Below are 19,683 nucleotides of genomic sequence, written 5' to 3'. Positions count from 1 at the left end.
GACACTCACAATAAAACATCGTTGCACAAAGAACGTCTGCGCTCAGAATATGGTCCAACTAGATATGATTCGTCTACAACGGAAGAGCCGAACCAGCCACAGATTCGACCCGCAGATCTGTGTTTGTACACAAACCTTCAGCGCGATCATTAAAAGAGATTTTAAATTTACGCTTGTCGTGTTTTAAAGCTATTTTATTCGGAAAACAGTTATTCCCCCGGAGACTCGATGTGAAAATAAAAATATATATATAGTGTAAATTAATGGCGATTCCTCCGTGTAAACCGAATTTTGAGAGTGCTGGTTCCGCAGCAGGAGGGGAGGAGGAGAACTGCTGGAAACGGACAAAAAAAACTGCATCCAAATTAAGATCCCACGACAAAACACGGCATTATTGGTGAGTCTTGCACTCAGAAGTCCAAACCCGCCCCTGTGGTTCTGTTGGACCACGTCGGCTTTAGTGAGCCGCCACACCGCTGTAACAAAAGAAAACACGTTTCCACTCCTGCAGACTAACGGTGTGGGATTTATCGAAGGAGCGTCGCTGTGAGGAGCCGATCATCGCCTTGATCCGTCACGCGGCAATGTTCGGTCATTTCTAATCGATTCTCAGTCGCATTTTTTATTAAAACGTTTCTGCAGAAACGAGTTCGTTGATGAGATGTGTTTTTTTTTAATCTGAACAACTTCTGGGGCGGGAATCATTTGTCCGTCACATGTCGGGTCTGCAGAAGAGACGTGTTTTGGGGGACAGAGGACGAGGAGGGGTCACTCCCGAGCTGCACTGCAGGGTCGTCTCCCCGCTGTAGCGCCGCACTCCCGCACCTGACCGCAGGGCGGCGGCGCAGGCCGACAAACTCGGGTGACCGAGCTCGCGTCAATAACAATTTTGTTGGAAAAAAATATACATGACAATGGAAATCTGAAATAATTATGAAGTCAAAAACAGGGGCGTAGGCAAGACACAAAAATAAAGGAAACACAACGAACAGCTGCTGAATAATCCAAACGTTGGCTCCAAATACAAATAAAACCGAATAATAAAAACGTTATTAAAATGTAAAAGGAAAGAACAGTAATTGATAAAGCTCTACATCATTTAAAAAAGAATTTGAGAAGATTCAGATAGCATGTTGGTTATATACTAAAAAAAACGTATATAAATAATTTAACAAACATCTTAAAATGGACCACTTAAAAATATGCATGAAAAAAAAAAGATTATTTAAAGCATTACAAAATAGCATTTCAATAAATGTAAAAATAGATTTTTTATAATTCACATCTTTTATGTTGCAATAAATATATTTTTTTAAATAGATAAAATATCTATAAGGATAAAAATGTTGGAAAATAGTAAAACAAAATTAAATAAAATGAATATATCAAATTAAAATGAAGGCAGAGAGAGAATATTTTATTTTTTTTGTTTCTTTTTGATTTACCTGAGGGAAAACTTGTCCAGCTGGATGGAGGTCAAGGGTCAGACCTGCTGCAGGCAGCCGTCCACTCTGACAGGGGAACATTACTCCAACAATAACAAGTGAATGACAGACTCAAGAGACTGAGAATGAGGAGCGATTTATTGATGACCCGAAGTGAATGAGTAGAAAAGAGAGCACCTGGTTCACCCAGGTGTCGTCCACATACACTTAACATTCATGTCGTCTCCAGCTCGAGCCTGACGCTGTCACTGATCGTTGACACAGGAACATTCACCAGCTCACTGTTGTGGAGAGAAGTCTGACGATGGGAAGCTACACGTGTCCGCATGTCAGGAGATGGGAGGCAATCGGGCATAAACATGCAGGAGATTTGACGCTACAGTACAGTTGATGATCCGAGAGTGATTAAAGCAAAGAAAGAATCTCCCTTCATTTCCTGGAGTGTCCACATGGAGCGCTGTCAGCTGCACCTTAGTTAGTGTCACTGTGTAGAAGAGGAACCCCTGACCCCAAAAAGAATCCTTTACTGTCCTTCAGGAAGCAGCAGCTGCCGTCTTCACTTGGCTATCAAGTGCTCCAGTTTGGGGTTGACGAAGGAGAAGCCCGCGAACGCCGTCTGGTCCATGGAGTCGATGAGGTTCTTGTCGGCATGGGACAGTCTCGGTTTCTCGCTCAGGAACTCTCGGTCAAAGTTGCTGTAGTCGCCGGGGGATTTCTGTAGGGGGCAGATTTCAGACTTGGATCAGGATTGAGTTCTGAATGAGAGTGTGTTAATGGCCACTCGGGGGCGCTTGTTGAGAACCAACAGAGGGAGAGAAGGCTCGTACCACTTTGGGTTTGAAAGGAGGCTCCACCTCTCTCTTCTTTAGCGCAGTCCAGTTGATGGTCTTGAAGAAGGGATGGGCACGTATGTCACCCACGACACCCAACCTGCGGGTGGGGTCCCGTTCAAACAGCTGCGTGAACAAGAAGCCATGAGTTTGCTGGCCCATTAATGTGGGGACGGTTCCGTTCCTCACTCACCTGCTCGAGCAGACTCTTGGACTCTTTGGTGATCCAGCGTGGATAGGGGGGCGTGTCCGACCGGATGGACTCAAACAGCTCGTCCTCGTCGTCTCCTTGGAAGGGAGACTGTCCGATCAGCATTTCGAAGACCAGCACGCCGAAAGACCACCAGTCCACAGAGAAGGTGTACTTCTGCCCGAGCAGGATCTGAGGAGGAGCACTGCAGTGTTAGAAGACAGTGAAATAAGGAGACAGAACCCTGTGTTGGGCCCCTCTCTGGCACCTCTGGGGCGATGTAGTCCGGTGTCCCGCAGAAAGTGGTTGCTCTGACTGCTCCGAACACGTTTTCTTTACACATGCCGAAGTCTGCGATCTTAATGTGACCGTCCCTGTCCAGCATCACGTTGTCCAGTTTCAGATCTCTGAGCGAGTCAAAGACAAACACCAGAAGCACAAGTCAGGCCAACACTAGTGCTTCCATCAACCTGAGCTACACCGCACTTTGACAGCAGATGGAGGCAAACATCTAACACATGAAGGTTGTTCTGCTTCAAAAGTGACTACCTGTAGATGATTCCTTTGGAGTGCAGGAACTGAAGACCCACGACAATCTCTGCACTGTAGAAACTTCAGGGTGACAAAACCAACACATGAAACGACTGCAGCAGGAAATAAGCGAAACGTGAACTTCATCCACTCACACAGCTCTGTTGAGGTTGAAGCGTCCTCCATCTTGGATGTGGAACATCAAGTCGCCGCCATTCAGGTACTCCATCACAAAGAAGAGGTGCTCCTGCAGAGACCACGTGATTCAGCGTCAGCTTCACGAGGAGAGGCTGTGGAATGTGAATAAATCCTCTGTGATCTATTACTTTGGACTGGAAGGTGGAGTACAGGTGGGTGAGGAAGGGATTGTCCCAGGCCAGCGACAGCACCCGCTTCTCCACCATGGTGCACTCCACGTCGTCGTCCATTAGCACCACATCCTTCTTCAGAACCTTCACTGCAAAGAACTGACCCTGACCCTTGAGCTCGGCCAAGAGAACCTGACAAGGCAAAAGCCAACATTTTCTTAGAATGACTGCATTTTTGTCGTAATTTAATCTTCATTATAATCATTGGTCTCACGTTTTCCCTCACTACATTCTGATGCTTTCACATATTAACATCTAATGAATACCTGTCAATATACATGTACATTTGACTTTTGTAAGACATTTCATCTTGTACACAGCAACATTACCGTAGACTTGTTCCTACCTTTCCAAAACTTCCTTTTCCCAGCACTTTGTGGAAGACCAGGTGGTTCAGAGTGAGTCGTGTCTTCGGAGTCTCCGGAGTCGCCGGCACTTGACACGGAACATCACCGGCTTTTCCGTTTTTGTCAGCTGAGGCAATAAAAGTACGTGGTTGTTTGTTATTGTGAGCTGTGTTGTGAACACACAACTGAGGCCTCACCAGCAGGGTCTATTTTCACGCTCTCAGAGTCCTGGTAGATTCCGATGTCGGCTGCGTTGTCGGACTTCTTGGACCTCTAGAACAGGGGTTGGCCAACATGAGTGTTTGGTTGCGACAAGACTACGTGTCGGTCTTTACCTGGCTGACTTGAGACAGAGCTTCCGCCAGCATCTTCTGGTTGATGCCGCACAGGTTGGCCACCTTGGTCTGACAGTTGCTGTGCACGTTCATGCCGCAGTCTGCAGACAGCGAGAGGTTGAGAGGTGATTGGAGAACCTAAAGTGACTATGAGCGGACAACTGACCTTCACACTTGAGTCCCTGACGGTACAGCCCCCACAGCAGGCTGCCACAGTGGTCGCAGAAAGTGGGGCTCCTGTAGTTGTGGCACTTGAAGCGATGCGGCATGTCGATCTTGAAGCGCTCTTTCTGGAACTGAACCCAGAAGAAGGTTTGACAGCGGACAGAGGAGAGGCTCGAACTGAAGTGAGCAGAACTCACCATGGTGTCACGGCTGTTGGCTGCTGTGCCTGTACACTTGGCGATGATGATGTCGATGCATTTCTTGTGAATGGCAGCGTTGCATTCTGGGTGATGAACAGAACAAACATGAGTTGACTGTGAAAAACTCAAAGAGAAGATGAGATCTTTGATCACTTACGTCTGCACTTGTATCCTTGTTTATTCAACCCCCTGCAGGAGAGAGAGGTGACAGCCGTTAGTCAAGCAATTTAAACTTATATTCATAAAACCGGCTGCGCTGATTGGTCCAACCACAGTAGCGTACGCAGATGGAGCTACACACGGGAACATTATGGGTGGTCCACAAACCGAGTGTCACACCACAGGTGTCCCTGGTGGTCTAGTGGTTAGGATTCGGCGCTCTCACCGCCGCGGCCCGGGTTCGATTCCCGGTCAGGGAACTGGCTCTTTTGACTGACGTCTCTTCAGAGTTCTGCCGGTGAAGCTCAAACCTGATATCTTGATTCAGCAAACCTGTCCTTGAAATGGTGCTCCAACAGAGGAGGATTATGACCAGAGGGTGAGAAGCTCCAGTTTGAAAGTGCCCACATGCAAGTGGTACAATGTCCAAAAGTAGCAAGGAAACAACCTGACAGATCGGGGTAGTTGACGCAAATACCACTTTTGCCAGACATGTCCCTGGTGGTCTAGTGGTTAGGATTCGGCGCTCTCACCGCCGCGGCCCGGGTTCGATTCCCGGTCAGGGAACAACACTTCTGAATGAGTCAAAGCTGACTCGGGTTAATGATGAATTGTCTCAGCCACGCCAAAGACACAAATACAAACACACTATGTTTGCATCGCTGTTTTTGTAATCAAGAGTGAGCAGCAAAATCCGTCAGCTGCTTCATGCCGCGTTGCGCCTGACACTGGACACTCAGAGGGTCAGTGTTAACGTGTCAGAGGAAGAAGTACTTTAGAGAAAGCCTTGGTCAGCTTGAGCAGTTCTGTTGGTTTTCCTGACTCCTGATTCGCCCGGTCACCCCTTTAAAGACACCTCAACTCCCTGGTGGTCTAGTGGTTAGGATTCGGCGCTCTCACCGCCGCGGCCCGGGTTCGATTCCCGGTCAGGGAACTACTCTTTTGCATAATTGAATGACACAGATTTTCATGAAAGCTGAAAAGCGAATTGACGTTTTTGTTACAAATTCATGCCTCAGACAAAAAAAACACATGAGAAGTTATGCATCAGGAGAATGTGATTGTTCAAAAATAAGACCAAATGTTGGATTCAAGTGCCGAAGAGATGATCCTGCAGAACTCACCAGAGGAACTCCCGGCACACGGAGCAGAACGTGGGCTGACCGAAGAACGTCGCCATGAACTCGTGATTCCTGATGACATGAATCTTTGGCTGTTTGAACGCTCCTCGCCTCCTGTTGAGCGTCGTGAGTCCGTCTTCAGGAGCCATTCGCACCGATGGCTTGGTGGCAGCTGAAGGATCAAACACCACAACAAAACTTTTGAAAGGTTCCCCAACTGCACTGCAACTGTCAAACTGAGGATTAACTACTGCACAGGTCCCTGGTGGTCTAGTGGTTAGGATTCGGCGCTCTCACCGCCGCGGCCCGGGTTCGATTCCCGGTCAGGGAACATTTTTTTTCTAAGACTTTAGGAGGCTTTTTTTTGGCAACACCACCCCACCTTTATTGCTACAACATAGCTGGTGTGGACGATGATTCCCGGTTGAACAGGAACTGTGTCGCGGCGTCGCTACTTTGTCAAGAAATAATGTTGAACATTTCATGTTTTAGCAGTTGATGTTTGTTTTTGGCTGCAGACTGAGGAAGCTCCTCCAGCAGCTGCGGCAACAGCCGTTCCTTTTCTGACAACACCAGCTGCTCAAGAGCGAGAGGAGAAGTCGACGGGTTAATTCTATGACCTCAAGGTCACTGCTTCTCACTGGTTCAGAAACAATTATTGACAGGTTTCACATTAACAGTAGGTCGGACGTCCTTCAGCCAAGTGAGATATGCTCTCTGTAGGTGAGCAGGTAATCATTGACAGCAGAGGTGACCCAGACACGTGAGCAGATCAGCTTCAGGTGAGGGACCGAGTTCATCACACAATGACTCACAGCTGCCGCCAGAGGTCAGCAATTGGCCGTCAGTGCTTCCTCTCACCTTTCATATGACGTTACATCCCTGGTGGTCTAGTGGTTAGGATTCGGCGCTCTCACCGCCGCGGCCCGGGTTCGATTCCCGGTCAGGGAAGTATATTTTAATGTTTTTTTCTTAATTTTCATAACAGCTTGCAGGAACCACACACCTATGTGTAGCTGAAGGACAATGGTCTCATAATTACACCAACATTCATTTACAGCAGATGAATGATTGTAATGGAATGAAGCAGTGATCCAATTACACAAAGACCCTTGGAGCTATAAACAACAAACTGGGAGCAGACTGGTTTCCCAAATAATAAAAAAAAATTCTGATTTGCAAGCAGTAAACGTTCATTCCAGGAAATAGAAAAAACAACACCCTACTGGTTGAAGAGCTCAGGTCTGACCTTTTATTAAAACTTTTCTCTTAGTTTAAAAGGGTTAAAAAGGCTCTCAGAATTACCTGCATCACTGTCCTCCAGGAAAAACTGCACCACCATCTGGACCCTTCCAGAAGGCAGTAGGTCCAGCCAGAACTCATCTCGTCCGTTCGTCTTTGACTTTTTACAGCGTTCTGCCAGTACAGAAATACCAATCGTAGCTTTGGCCAGCGGCACCTCCGTGCTCTGCATGAGAACGACCTCCAGGATTCTGCCTTCATAGATGTGAGCGTCAAAGGTGGACTTCCAAGCAGGATACATGGTCGGCTTCCTCTGGACCAGAGTCTTCCCTCGCTCTGCAGACGAAAGAAGATTTCAGCTATGGTTCACCATGGCTGGCTTTTGGAAGGCTCTCTGGGGTGAAGGGGCTTTTCACACTGTGGGTTCTGTCTGGGACGGCCTGCGTTCAATTCAGCCCCTGCTGTGCAGCCAATGTCCTTTTTTTCTCCTCAGCTGGTGGTGCTCCGCAAAATATCTAGTTTGTGACCCACGATGGAGCACGTCTAAAGGAAGTCGTCATGAGCCGCGCGACAACCTATTCACTGCCATCGGCTGGACCACCTTATTTCTCTGTCACTTCCGAGCACATCGAGGCGTCCTCACCTCAGATATGAACTGATGACGAAGCTGTGCCATGGCTGGAACAGAATGTGGTGTTTCACAGCCAAAACTAAACATGGAAGAGTCTTGTCATGTTTGTTTTACAAGGAAATAGCGTAAACAAGCTGCGTAAAATGTAACAGGTTTTGTGTGGAGTCGCGCTGTACACGTAGTTTCTGCCAAGTCACCTGAGGTGAGAAGCTCACCACTCGCTAAGAGTTTCCCGAGACAAAGTGCAGGTCCGCCGCCAAAACCCGACTCGTTTGTGTTCACATCTCAGACTTCTGAGCCGAAAGAGCTTTGTCTCGAGACAGAACCCGCAGTGTGAAAGTGCCCTAAAACAACTATCTGTGGTTCTGTGGAGATGCTGCAGTTATACGGGGTATCAAACATGCTGGCACCTGTCAGAGTCTGGTCCATGAAACTCGATTGTGTTCTGCCTACAAAGTTGAAGACTGACACCAGAGTTAAAAAAAAGGGGGAAGACCTTGTCCAGACATGAAGGTCTGAGGTCTTGTTTGGTGAGAGCAAGCTCTTCATATTTAATGAAGAGAAGCCAGCTGAAGTGACATCCGGTCCAGAGATGGATCTTGACACATGGGTTTTACCAGAATAGTTGAGCAGGGGTTTCTAGGAAGAGGGAAGTCTGGGCCTGTGTGCTAAAGAGTGGAGGGGAAGTAAAGGGATGGATGATGCAGAAATGTTGCTGACATGGCACAATTCACCGGCAGTAAACAGCAAATTAAAGAACAGAAAAACTAGCATTGGAGAACAGGAATGATCTGGGAGTTTGCAAATGAGGTACGTAAACACAGAAATATAAAAGGGTCAGTTTCTCTGTACCTGTGTTGACGGACTCCTTCATCTTGATGGCACAGATGGGGGTGTCACTGTTTGAGCACAGGGCGCCCACGTCATAAGCCACGAAGGCGATGCGAAGGAAGGGCGCCATGGTGACCACGCAGTGAAGCCTAGAATGGAGAAGAGAGCAGCTGTTAGAGAAACCAGACAGATGCATATCAGAGCAAGATTACACAAGAACTTCAGCACAAAAAGAAAGAGAAAGAAGAAGTGTGAGTGATAAATCATATCTAAATGACAGAGGACGCTTCAAAATGAAGATTAAGTTCGGAAACAACCAGATAATGAGGTGAAGACAAACTTGCGTGCTCCACATATCAAAACTGTTTCTCAGAAAGCGTACAGCACAGGCAAAGCCCATGTCATTCTTTATTTGGCCATCAGACCAATTTTCAAAGACAAAACTAATTTCCAAAAACAAGAAACACCACACAGCAAAAACTTCAAAAAAACATCTTTATGTTCTACCAGTGCGAGACTCAGTGGTTGAATTGAATTGACGGCATAAGAGGTGGAGAGGTGGCGCCGCACTACCAGCCTGAAAGAAGGGACAGGACTCAGATTGTCCTGTGTGATGGAATGGGGAATAAGAAAGTGATCTATGGGTGCATTAGAATACATGTCGGGATGTAACAGTGTGAGCATTTCACGTCACTATTATCGTGACCAAAACGATCATGTTATCATTACTATTGCGGCACAAGTCCTCAAATGTTCAAGCAGTACTTAATGATACTAAAATAATTTAACAGTGTTTAGTAAAACAGTACTTAGTAAAAACAACAACATGCAGGTGTTTAGAACAACACTACTTATTCAAACAAATCAAATATAGCACGTTTTTCCCTGCTTCAAAATAAATAATGTACAACTGGTTTTGTAACTACAATGTCAACTGAAGAATCTAATGTAAATATATCAGGAGAGCAGGTGTCAGCATTCGACCTCTCTTGAGGTTTGATCTTGGGACTGTGTAAGAAATGACAGGAGATGACCACCAGTTCACATATGTTAATGGCACGATGACTGATCATTGACATACACGTTTGTTCAAATGCCCTTCCCTCTCTCTCAGGTTGGTCACGGCATCTTCATCCATGTATTGTGGACTCCAATTGACTCACATGTCATCAGAAGTGTGTGTTCATCAACAGATATAGAACATTTGCAACATAACAGTTGGTCCACTTCAAGTCCCCACATATGCATATGCTGCTCTGCCTGGATTGATCGTCCAAAAGGAAGGAGCAGCATCAAATGAAAATATTGGAACATAGTCGTTCATATCAACCACATATATTTGACTGATGTAACAACCCAAATGGTGAGTTTGAGGAGCTCCACTTGCTGCTGTGTCTGGCTGGACTGCTACATGAGAGGCTGCTCTGTGCAGAGCTTTAGTGGACCACAAAACCCACATGAATTTTGGGATCCAACTGACTGAAACATTTCGATACGTACTCACAAAATGATATAGATCTGGCTTTATAGGGCAATGAGAAGTATCTGACGCTAATACTAATGAAGGGGATTTTACTGAGGTGAACTATTTTTTACCAGTAAAATCACGTGTTTCCTATTTAACATCATCAAATGCTAAATCACCAGTTGACTCATCCGGACTTGTCCCTGCTTTGAGAGAGAGAGAGAAAGAGACATTCCCATCCAAGACTAAAAATTATTAAATGGGAGATATGTAGTACTGAAGAACAGCCTTTCAAGTGACTGATAGTGATCTGTATCTAGTAATGTTCCAGCAAACTGTCATCATTACCAACTACTGTTGTAGATTACAAGCGAAAAAGTCCCTCAGAGTTTTAACAAATGGATCCATAACTAAGTAGTGTTCGGTTACATAATGCCACTTTGCATTTCCAGCTCCATCCACTCAGCAGCTGCGGCCAACGTTTACAACTCTGAGCAGTAGATATACACATGTAGGTTTCACAGGAGCCACGTGAACGCACCATAAAAAACTTCCATAACATCAGCAGGGTTTTACATCAAAGAAGCAGAGAAGTCGGAGAGAAACGTCAGATTTAAGTTACTTTGCTTGATCTCTTGCATTATACACATAACCGTGGCTGAATAGTCTGGGGCAGGCAGGCCAGAGACTTGAGCAAACACATACAGCCCTGTGAAGGCTGCGACGGTCCGGAGTCATGGCATTTTGGAGAGTAAAAATCTGATCTTTACAGAGAAAAAAACTGGTTGTTTCTGATGCAATAATACACCTGTCATAGCTACACAACGTCTTCTATATTGTGCTCTGAACTGGTAAATCAAGTCACAAGTGAAGCATTACGATCATGAAAGGACGACGCTGCTGAGCTCCAGGAATGTTTTCTTAAACCACAGGAGTGTCGTCACGCAGGGACGCTCTCACGCACCATTAGCAATCGAACAACAAATCTGTCCTGGATGAGTAAACAACGCAGAGGTCTCCCTCCTCTAACAGACTCAAATACAGTAGCCGAAAACCCTGTTGCAGCCCTGAGACACTGCCTCTTGAGTGCTGGATCTTGGCGTGACGGAGAGCTGAGCTCTCATGCGCTCACTCTGTGCCTCAAATGCCACTCAAGATTGGGTCCCAGACAGGGACCGGTTCTGTTGCATTCACTCAAGCAGGGGACCTGAAGAGTGACTCTTTCAACAAATGGAGTTGGTGTCACATTTGGGTTTTATTCACGGACCAAACCGCCAAACTAGTTTGCCTGTCAGAAGCTAACCATGTTAGAAAACTATGTGAAGTTGCATAAATCTGTGAAGAACAAGTCAGCGGACAAAACTGAACAAGGATGTGCCAACTTATTTCGCTTCCTTGTTAAATTGTGCGCACGCTCTCAGTCTCATGTTTCACACGAAGACTCATGTGGCTTCCCCTCCAGGGTGCACAAGTGTACCCCGTCTTCTAGGGGTTCAGAAACACTGAAAAACACCGAGCCATCTGGACACAGACCTCAATGATTTCAAAGCAGGCCAATTGAGTCATGAACTGAAGTTACACTGGCAAGTTGCGTAAACCCTCCCTTCCCTGACTCTGCAATAACTTCCTAATCTGACAGAACAAAACACAGAGCTTTCTGAGTTTCCTGAAATCCCTGAACCAAGATTACGTCGGGTCAAGACCTTTGCTGAGCGACACTGCATCGGCTTTCAATTCGCTCAGAGCCAAAGTTGAGTTCTTACAGAGAAGTCACAGTTGTTTCCATCTTGCACAAACCCATATGATCATCTGTCACTTGACCAGTGAATAAAACTCTAAAAAGAGTGAGGACCCATGACTTCTTACTCCACAGCCTCGATCTGCGACGTAAAAGTCGATTCACAGTCGACTGCTTTCATTTATCGCTTTGGACCTTGTTTCATTTCCTCTCCTTTTTAAAAACAGTCTGTTTTCTGTATTTGTATCTCAGAATTGTACGTCAATCATCAAGCTGTCAAACTTGTTTTCTCCCAATTCAGCTGTTGTTTTGTGTTCAACAACTACATTCTCATTCTGTACATGAAGCACTCGGTCCTTCCTGCCCCTCTTCACTGAAACATGCCAATTAAGAACTCAGTTTATGACATATAAACATGAATAAAGTCATTGTCATTGCTAATAAAATGCTTGGGGTTTTCCCCTCATGAGAGTCGCAGTACTGGAAAAAGCTTAATGACTATATCCAAGTCTCTTTGTCATAAACTGAGTAGACTGACAGGAAGGAAGACACAAATGTTTCTGCACTTGACAATTCATTTACCAAATCAAAATTCTAAAGCATTCTTATTGTTTAACACACAAAAACAGCAAATAGGGAGTAAACAGATATGACAGCTTATTGATGGACATTATTAAAAAGAGATGAAATCATACAATTCTGGTGTCATATTGTCTCAACTACTAAATCTAGAAATTTTCTGAATTCCAAAACTGTAAAGCGAGTAGTGACTTAACATAATACCACAGCGTGAATTCACTAAAATACAGTTCAAGTAACCAAAAAAGACGTGGCGGTGCAGCATGAGCCGACCTGCTACTTCACATCACCACTGGATGTCTCATTTGTCTGTTCTAAAAAGACGGCAAGAACCAAAGAGGCAGCATTGCATTGACATTCCTTATGTTTTTGTTTCCGCCAATATAAGACCAGGACAGTGTTCTCCTGAGGAGGGCAGTCTCCAATAGCAGCAGCCTCAGAAGCAAGCAAATATCATCTCGGAAAAAAAAGGTTCTTGATCAGTAAGAGATGTTTGAGGTAAGAAAGAACCAGTTTGGTGGCGCGAAAAGCAGATCAATGTTACCTCTGTGCACGCGCAATTGTGCACAGCTGATACGATCTCAGCGCACAAAAATATCTACACTGAGCAACAAAAATTCATCCTGAATTGAATATAAATTACCACAATTTCCAGACTACAGGCCTTCTAACATCGCTACATACACAATGGGGCGAACAGCAACTAGAAGAGCTGCTATTTGAAGTGAACTATTGGAGCTGGCTGATGTTTAAGAGCTGATTCCTCTTAAAGACACTTGTGATTGTTCCTTCTTCATTTTATTATATATCGCTCAACTTGGTCCAGGTGACCGCAGTTTGTGTGTTTGCTCAGACGCATGAAAAATTTGAGGGAACATTGCTCGTGATTCTGACGTTCTGCCTGCAGAAGAGGATCCACAAGGACTGCGTAACGTCAAACGACACGAGAGCCACAAGTCTAAAGTACACACACTCGTTCTCGCAGGCAACAGAACACAAAGCACACATACATGCATGCATCGGATCACAGACAAAGAGAGAGCTGTTTCAGCAAAGTGGAAAAAGTGAGACTTGCTCCTCGAGAGGGGGTGTGCAGGGGCTGAGGAGAGACGCCCCCCACCTCAAAAGAAACTCTGGGTCACCGGGTCCTTGCTGAGCTACACGGTCTCCCTGGCAGCAGGCCGAGTATCACTCCCAGATACTGAAGCGGGACAGGCGCTGTTGAGGGAACCACTAGATGTCTGAGAGTGGAAGGAACGACAGTAGAGTTGAAATGTCCTTGTCTGAGGTGGCATGCGGAAGCCCAGAGAGGATCTGAAATCTCTTCTTGTCTCCTCAGTCTCTTTTGTTCATTAATGATTTTCTTAAGGTTATTTTCTCAGGAGTGGCTTTTCACAAATGTTTTTACCATTTATTTATTACATAATGATAAGTATGTAAAAAGAAAACTTACCACAGATGGATTTGCTTTTCCACTCATGGTCATTCATTTTGTTTACTTTATTTTGTAGCCATCTATTTTATTCATTCACTCTTTTTCTTGGGTAACTTTAGATTTTGTTTTTACTCTTTTTTTGTTAAGGCCTTTCCAACTATATCATTTTAGCAACAATGTGTTTCATTTAGCACTGAACTTTTTTTTAAGTAGAATCTACAACTGACTTGTCCACAAATGTGTCCAAATATATACAATACAAAATATCAATATATTTCTCATTTTGTTACTTTTGGAAAGCACGTTTCCCTTCAACACCTCGTGATTCTTTGTTATCACGGTGTCAAATCATGATGGTTGACCTCCTATTAAACACACACGACGCGGGCGAGTCACGGCTCTGGAATGCAGGCACGGATATTTACTGGAAGTTCCAACCGGTCCAACAGGACCGGCGGCTTCTTGCCAGTGGGCCCACACACACACACACAACACACAAACACCATCATCTGGACTTCAACATGTAATCAGAGGGAGTGACGACAGGACGTGAGCTTCTGTCTGTCGTTGGCTTCGAAGCGGAGCAAGAGATTTCCTGGAAGCAGGTGTGAGACGTTTGGACTTCAGTCTGTCCGTCACTTGGGTTCGGAGGCTCTATCAGCTGAGACGACAAGTCTGGAGACGAGGATGTTTGTCAAACACAGCTCATGTGGTGACAACACAGTAGCTCTCTGTGACTCATTCGCATAGCAGATAAATGTTGCCACTTCATCAATTCAAGTCAAATGTGTGTAAGTTAATAACTGTGAGGACAGGTAGGTCTAATATGAATATGCGTGTATAGTACATGAGCGGGGGCAGGAGGAAGACAGAGACGAAAGGACGCGAAGAGGAGAATAGTTGAGGTCTCCTGCAAGCTTGAGACTGGAGGCCTGCAAGTGGATTGAGACTTTGTCATGACCATTGTTATGAAGTTTATTCAAATAAATGATGCACTGAACTGTTGTGAACAACACTGAACTTGCGTGGGGCCCAACCCACAACATTTCAAAACTGTTTCATGCTACATCAGAAGTAGGCCCTCAGATTGGAACAAAAAATGTGGGGGGGGGGATTTAATCCTTCAGAGTGCAGCTCAGTGGCATGTGCGATTAGCACGTTCACTCTGTCTCACACACAAACACACGCGCACGCACAACCTTGAACAAAGCAGCCTTGAATGAACCTCAGCAGCTTTCCAAAAGTTTGCGTTGCTCATGAAGCTCTTCCATCAAAAGACCCTTCTCATACAATCTTACTGACTTAAACATGTTCTGTGAGTGCTTGAGCACAGAACAGAGCGTGTGTCAGGACTTTACAGTGACTGTGGCAGAAGATAGCCGGTACTTTCACAGGCCAGATGATGATGGCAGCAGTGCTGCAGCACCGGCAGACGCTCCGACACCAAAGCTGAAAGCAAGAACCGATTTGACGACGGTTTTACTTGAATCTGACTCCTGCTCGAGTGTCAGCACGTTCTTTGGCTGCGCGTCAAACCTGCTGTACCAGCGTGGAATCAATCCCACACCAGTGTGTGTGTATGTGTGTGTGTGTGTGTGTGTGTGTGTGTGTGTGTGTGTGTGTGTGTGTGTGTGTGTGTGTGTGTGTGTGTGTGTGTGTGTGTGTGTGTGTGTGTGTGTGTGTGTGTGTGTGTGTGTGTGTGTGTGTGTGCGTGTGTGTGTGTGTGTGTGAGTGTGTGTGCATTAAGAGTGGTGTCGAGTTCTTCTCCTCTCAAGGTTCCCACAGACTCCACGAATGTGGAATCGGTGGGTCGCAGAGACAGGAAGTCAAGGACGCAAACTTTCATCACAATGCTGATCTTGCAAATTTGAGCCAGACGTTTGCATCAGTGTGTGAGCGTGAAGAACAGCAGGTGTTCTTAAAGGGGCCTCAGACCAGGAGCTGCCCTCCCTTTGTCTTACAGCAACCTTGTTTACTGAACATGAATCAAAAACTGAATCCGACACCGGCGACTCTTCACCGAGCAGATGTCTGAATTGTGTCCTCATGGAGCCACGAACCAATATTGACTCAGCAGGAACTGCAGCCTGATTGTGTTACACACAACTGGCCAGAGCTCACAACAACAGGACTCCCACTTGGTTCATACATTTCAGAATAAGAGGTCAACATTCCCACAGGTGACAACGTCTACCAGCCCAAATTACCACACACAAAAGACAACAACCAGTTTCAGTCGGTGACTTCATGAACAGCCAAAGTTCAACAACAAAGAAACAGGAATCAGTTCTGACATTCAAACTCTTCAACCTCAGTGGAGCCACTGGAACTGGTTTGACGGCAGTAGAAAAAGTCCCCATGTTCATCACCTGTCTCATCTTGTGATGGCTGCACAGACAAATTCCTAGAGATACACGCTTTACTGCCGGGTGGACCAGAGATGAGGATCAGCACCTCCAATGCATCTTTCACAAGATTATAACCACCCGCTTAACATCGTGTTTGACGCCAACATTTCAGAAACAGAAACCATTCAAGCTGGTGTAGACACACTGTTAGAAGCGGCTTCCCTTATACAACAGATACTGACCACGACAGACCATGAGATCTACAAACTCCAAGCAGAATTTCTTGTTCTTCTCCAGTGCAAGGTTGGTGATGATGTCAATTCCAGCTGTCAAACTTTTGGGAAAGTTTTGAATGAGTAAATGGAATTTGAAACAAAGGATTCCATGATACTTCCCACCCCACGCAAAAGATATTGCTCAACCAAGTCATGCCAAGAATATGTCAGCTATACTTCCTGGTCTAGCAACGATCACATAGTGATTGGCTGATCGTGTCTTCATTAGACCAGAAAATAACCCAGACTCAGAGTGAAACGCTTGTTAATCGATGCACATTTTTTTCATGAAAAATGAATAAATCTATCTTCCTGGGAGCGTAATCGTCTGCAAAGAAGTCGATTCTTATTTCTCAATGATGGCAAATAAAAGCAACAGCCCCTTGTCAGCCAATCACAATGCGTTCATCGTCAGACCAGGAAGTAGAACATGCTTGGCAAACCGCCTGCTTGACAAATAATTGTCTTTTGCTGATAGAAATGTTTCACGTGAGGACGAAGGTTTTAAAAAATCCGATAGTGACATCATCGGACGGACACCTTCCACAAGCAGACACATTGAGTACTGACGCTGCACTTTCATGCCTCATAACTACAGCTAATATACAGATATTAAGCACCATCACACTAATGGCCACATTCAAGAATGAAATTAAGACTTTAATAGACTTATTATAGTAATTATGCCGCTAATGATGGTTCAGTTACAAGTAGTTTGCTTTGTTTGATGTAGTGATAAAGCGTCAAACACAACACGAGTCAACATCCACTGCGATGAAACAACCTGATAAAACACGACTTGACAATGAAGCTTTCATTAAAATGTATTAACATTAAAAGCGGGTTAATCTCTGCTCAAACATCACCTTCAAACTACAACTGCTCAAACAAGAAAAACAATTGATCGATTATGTAATTATTATCACAATACCTACGCTTTGCGGTACACAAAACTTGATGTATTTGACTTCATATATTTGACTCATTTGTTAAAAAAAACTACTTTGATAAGAGGCTTCATACATTGCCATGGATGTTGTGATGCCACCAGTCAGATGTACAGCAACACGTGGAAATATATATATATATATATATATATATATATATATATATATATATATATATATATATATATATATATATATATATATATATATATATCCGAAAGCCGTAAAGACAGTTTGCTGGGCTCAATCACGCCGGGGTCACTGACTCTTAAACAGAATGGTTTCGAATCTACTGGCAGTAACTTCTCACACTAACTTCGCTCAACGACGCTCAAGACCTGACTCCGGGGTTTCCGCGGCTGACCGCGGTGCAGATGATCGCAAGTCAGTGAGCTGCGCTGATGTTCGGCGACTCTTATGAAACACCAGAACGGATCGCAGAGTGAAGTCACTTTGGAGAAGAAGATTTAATGCAGTGGCAGCCATGGCAACATCCAGCGCTCTCCTTACGCAACTTGGCGACAGCACAGCAACATTCCGCGACACAAACACAACAAACGACCGAGTTCACCGCGACGTGACTTAGAACCGAGCCAACGGCTCCGAACTGGGCTCAAAAGTTCGACAACTCTCACTCACCTCTTGCGCCGAGGTCCGGGTTCGCTTCTGGTCCCACTTTGGAGGTGAGGAGACGGGAGACTGGTGTGAGCTGCTCCCGTTCAGCCTGCCTGGAAGAGAGTGTGTGAGTGAGAGCCGAGAGTGCCGGAGTGTTTCCGCCTGTGGCAGCGCGCCGTGCGCTGCTAGTGACGTCACCCAGGTGACTCTGCAAATACGCCATTGTTACGCTCGTCTGTCAAGAACACCGCATTTGGACCCGCAGCTCAGTCCTCTGCATGTAAGGTTCGGCTGAGTCACGTCATGGAGCCTTATGTATTTATTTATTTTTTAACCCACGGTGCGACAAACACATCAGCTTTCCCACTTCCGGAACTTCGATCTTTTCTCATTTAATGACTGAATATGAAATTATACTAAGATTTATATACTACGCCTACTACACTATAAAAGTACACAAAAAAAAAAAAAAAAAAAAAAAACTCGGACGGTACATTAAAAATTGGGAACAGTATTATTTAAAATGGATTTCTAAATTCAAGCACGTAATGAAAAACACAGTTAAATGCTTCTTTTCATTAAAAACACGACAATATTGGTTTAAGGAAATGAATTCAGTTGGAAGGAAGAGGCATGCATTTTTTGGCAGTATACATGTGTTGACAGGAGAATTGCCATCTTTAAAGTGTAAATATTACAATATTTGAATGTCACTGAAGCTTGCTCATGTAAAAATAGCCACTCATTTGCGATGGTTAGATGCTGATGCCATCATGAGCATCCGCTAAATCGACATTTAGTTCACCTGCTGTCTCTTCTGTGGAGCGAACCTTGACCCGAAATATGTCTTCAAGAGCTCCGGTTTCAGTGTGTAAAGTTAACACGTGAATAACAACAGAAGCAGAGAGGCCTCGGGCTTCAGCTGGGCTGTAATGGAAATGGCTTCCCAGGATTTATTTTCTGTACTTTGCCCTGCTCAAGATTATCAGGGAGCAAATGGGAGTCGTCGAGCAAGGCGACCAGGAAGTGGCGGCCAGGACTCGTCGTCTTGGTGAGAATGTAAACGGGCTGCTGTGTAATTACAGCTGGGCTGAACACACATCTCTGCAGAGGCCCTGCTCTCTGGGGCCCGCCTCTTCACCCACGCAGTGAGCTGAGTCACTGCCCCCAAAACTCCACAGCTATAAGAGCAAATGAGGCGGTAAAATTAGTCTCAGCACCTAAACCTCTATTTTTAGCAGCAGCGGAGTGACGTGTCGCTCGGATAAATACTTCACCAGCTCACTGTCATGACTGGAAAGTTTGCACAACAAAGGAAGAAACTAGTCCAGGACGGAGTGCTGAAACATCAATGAGCCAGGGTGTTGCCCGAGATTATCTCCTCAAGATTAAACATTGACGATAAAAGAAGTGACACAAATGAACGCGGTGATGTCATGGAGACATACTACACACACTTCCTTCATCCTCTACAATTGTGTTCAATCATGACTATTACATTCTATACAGCATTTATATATATATATATATTTTTTTTTTTATTATTATTATTTTTTTTCCCTCTTCCGGTTGTGTTTTCTTCTGGGGAAATTCCTTCTCAAGCATGAGAATTTCCCAGTCTCATCCATGTTTAACTAACATAATGACTTCCTTAATTCAGATTGAATTGAATTACTTTGTTGAATATTTTTTTTCTGTGTCACAAATCTTCTTCCCATTTCTTCCCATTATGGAGTTGAAATGTTGCAATTATAAAATTACACCATTGGCATTTCAAGAACAACTAAATTCACAAAGTTTATCACGGGCCTCAAGGGGGCGCTCACAACATTTCAATTTCAATATCAAAGTGGTTAAAAAACAAAAAATCTGGTGCTCAGTCGCAT

The 19,683-nt window shown here is 44.9% G+C and overlaps 1 protein-coding gene and 5 non-coding genes across 6 annotated transcripts; 5 read left to right on the top strand and 1 right to left on the bottom strand.

The window, feature by feature from the left end:
• Nucleotides 1-1,571: 1,571 nt before the first annotated feature.
• Nucleotides 1,572-17,958, bottom strand: LOC128760636 (protein kinase C delta type-like). The gene is made up of 17 exons (XM_053868196.1): nucleotides 17,822-17,958; nucleotides 8,417-8,544; nucleotides 6,997-7,269; nucleotides 5,695-5,863; nucleotides 4,569-4,600; nucleotides 4,409-4,494; nucleotides 4,213-4,342; nucleotides 4,047-4,147; nucleotides 3,909-3,984; nucleotides 3,711-3,838; nucleotides 3,323-3,496; nucleotides 3,152-3,243; nucleotides 3,015-3,077; nucleotides 2,734-2,872; nucleotides 2,469-2,657; nucleotides 2,273-2,401; nucleotides 1,572-2,160 (listed from the first exon to the last, which is right to left on the bottom strand). Exons 2-17 carry the CDS (start codon nucleotides 8,523-8,525, stop codon nucleotides 2,002-2,004), a joined length of 2,049 nt encoding a protein of 682 aa, XP_053724171.1. The 5' UTR covers nucleotides 8,526-8,544; nucleotides 17,822-17,958; the 3' UTR covers nucleotides 1,572-2,001.
• Nucleotides 4,759-4,830, top strand: trnae-cuc (transfer RNA glutamic acid (anticodon CUC)). The gene has a single exon. It is a non-coding gene; the product is annotated as a tRNA-Glu (tRNA).
• Nucleotides 5,066-5,137, top strand: trnae-cuc (transfer RNA glutamic acid (anticodon CUC)). The gene has a single exon. It is a non-coding gene; the product is annotated as a tRNA-Glu (tRNA).
• Nucleotides 5,433-5,504, top strand: trnae-cuc (transfer RNA glutamic acid (anticodon CUC)). Its single transcript has one exon. It is a non-coding gene; the product is annotated as a tRNA-Glu (tRNA).
• Nucleotides 5,951-6,022, top strand: trnae-cuc (transfer RNA glutamic acid (anticodon CUC)). The gene has a single exon. It is a non-coding gene; the product is annotated as a tRNA-Glu (tRNA).
• trnae-cuc (transfer RNA glutamic acid (anticodon CUC)) lies at nucleotides 6,571-6,642 on the top strand. Its single transcript has one exon. It is a non-coding gene; the product is annotated as a tRNA-Glu (tRNA).
• Nucleotides 17,959-19,683: the final 1,725 nt, after the last annotated feature.

This window comes from Synchiropus splendidus, chromosome 6, assembly GCF_027744825.2.
Source record: "Synchiropus splendidus isolate RoL2022-P1 chromosome 6, RoL_Sspl_1.0, whole genome shotgun sequence".
Classification (NCBI taxonomy): domain Eukaryota; kingdom Metazoa; phylum Chordata; class Actinopteri; order Syngnathiformes; family Callionymidae; genus Synchiropus; species Synchiropus splendidus.
This window is presented reverse-complemented; position numbering and strand designations above follow the sequence as displayed.

Bases quoted from the DNA above. Each gene is read 5' to 3' on its own strand.
- LOC128760636 (XM_053868196.1), bottom strand. From the start codon at position 8,525: ATGGCGCCCTTCCTTCGCATCGCCTTCGTGGCTTATGACGTGGGCGCC. The intron at 3,078-3,151 runs GTGAGTGGATGA...GTCACCCTGAAG, and splicing joins TTCAACCTCAACAGAGCTGT to TTTCTACAGTGCAGAGATTG. The intron at 2,658-2,733 runs GTGCCAGAGAGG...GCTCCTCCTCAG, and splicing joins CGGACTACATCGCCCCAGAG to ATCCTGCTCGGGCAGAAGTA.